The sequence below is a fragment of the Buceros rhinoceros genome, unplaced genomic scaffold (genome assembly GCF_000710305.1).
Source record: "Buceros rhinoceros silvestris isolate BGI_N320 unplaced genomic scaffold, ASM71030v1 scaffold30357, whole genome shotgun sequence".
Lineage (NCBI taxonomy): Eukaryota > Metazoa > Chordata > Aves > Bucerotiformes > Bucerotidae > Buceros > Buceros rhinoceros.
In genome coordinates, this window is record NW_010420985.1 from 70,584 (window position 1) to 71,667 (window position 1,084).

The window sequence follows — 1,084 nt, forward strand, 5'->3', positions numbered from 1 at the left end:
GTTAACTGCTAGAGGGTGCTTCCAGCAAACACAGTGGTGAGGTAGAACCAGCATCGGTGTGTTAGAGCATCCCCTGCGCTGAGCGGGTGTATGGTGGGACTCCTGCTGGGTGTAACGAGCAGGCAGAGCTGACCCACAGCCGGGCTACAGCCTCCCAAACGCAGCGAGGAAACACAGCTAGCTACCTGTGTGGGACCACCTCAAGCTGCTTGGATCTGCCTGCAGGAGGAGTTCAAGGTAACGGAGTGTTTGGCACGAACATTCACAGAATCACAGAACCGCTTAGCTTGGAAAAGACCTTTAAGATCATCAAGTCCAACTGCATTTCACTCTGAAGCAACCGCCCTGCCAAAGAGAGAGGAGCTCGGCAGCCGTGCTCCAGGCCCACACGTCTTTCAGTTACACAGTAAACCGGTGGGCAGTTACACCACCCATCACCACCAACTGTTCTGTGTCCAGACCTCGGCACAAAGCCACCGAGGACTCCAAGTGACCAGTTGAATAATTTTCCCTCTTACCCCATCTTCAGCCTGTAGTTTTCTCCTCTTCTTTATTTTTTCAGGCATAAGTTTCTCTATCCTCTCTTTGGTGGTTTCGGTTCCAAACTCCTCTTCAAAGCTCCTCCAGGATTCCAGGAGCATGACTCTCTCCTCCTTCTCCTCACAGTTTCGCATTGCCTTATTAGCCTCTTCGTAAATCTGCCGGCATCTGGACAAACTCCCCTCCCTTCCTGCAGACAGCTCAAACTGTGCAAAGCTGATCCACACCTGTGGTGAAGGCAAACCACAACCAAGCTGAGACCTCCATCCTGAAGCTGATGGCCGAGTGGCAGTTTAAAAAACAGCGCAGCCATAAAAGCGACTGTCAGTGCAAGTCTGAAGCACTTTTCTTTCCATAAGCAGATACCTCAGAAATCCAGGTTTGTTTCACTTGGGCAAGACAGAATATTCACATAAACCACGTGGACCCCTTTGTTGTGGTTGTCTTGGGCCACGATAAACCCGTCCGAACTCAAATCAAAAGACAGCACCAAACTACCCTGGAAAAATCACCACTTTTTAACTTGCAATGGTTTTGCAACTAA

At 50.1% G+C, this 1,084-nt stretch overlaps 1 protein-coding gene across 1 annotated transcript in view; it reads right to left on the reverse strand.

Moving 5' to 3' along the window:
- Positions 1-1,084, reverse strand: part of CRNKL1 (crooked neck pre-mRNA splicing factor 1) — an 11,738-nt gene that overhangs the window by 359 nt on the left and 10,295 nt on the right. The window contains exon 12 of the mRNA XM_010139508.1: positions 520-767. Coding sequence (XP_010137810.1) covers positions 520-767 — 248 coding nt within the window. The remainder of the gene's footprint in view (positions 1-519; positions 768-1,084) is intronic.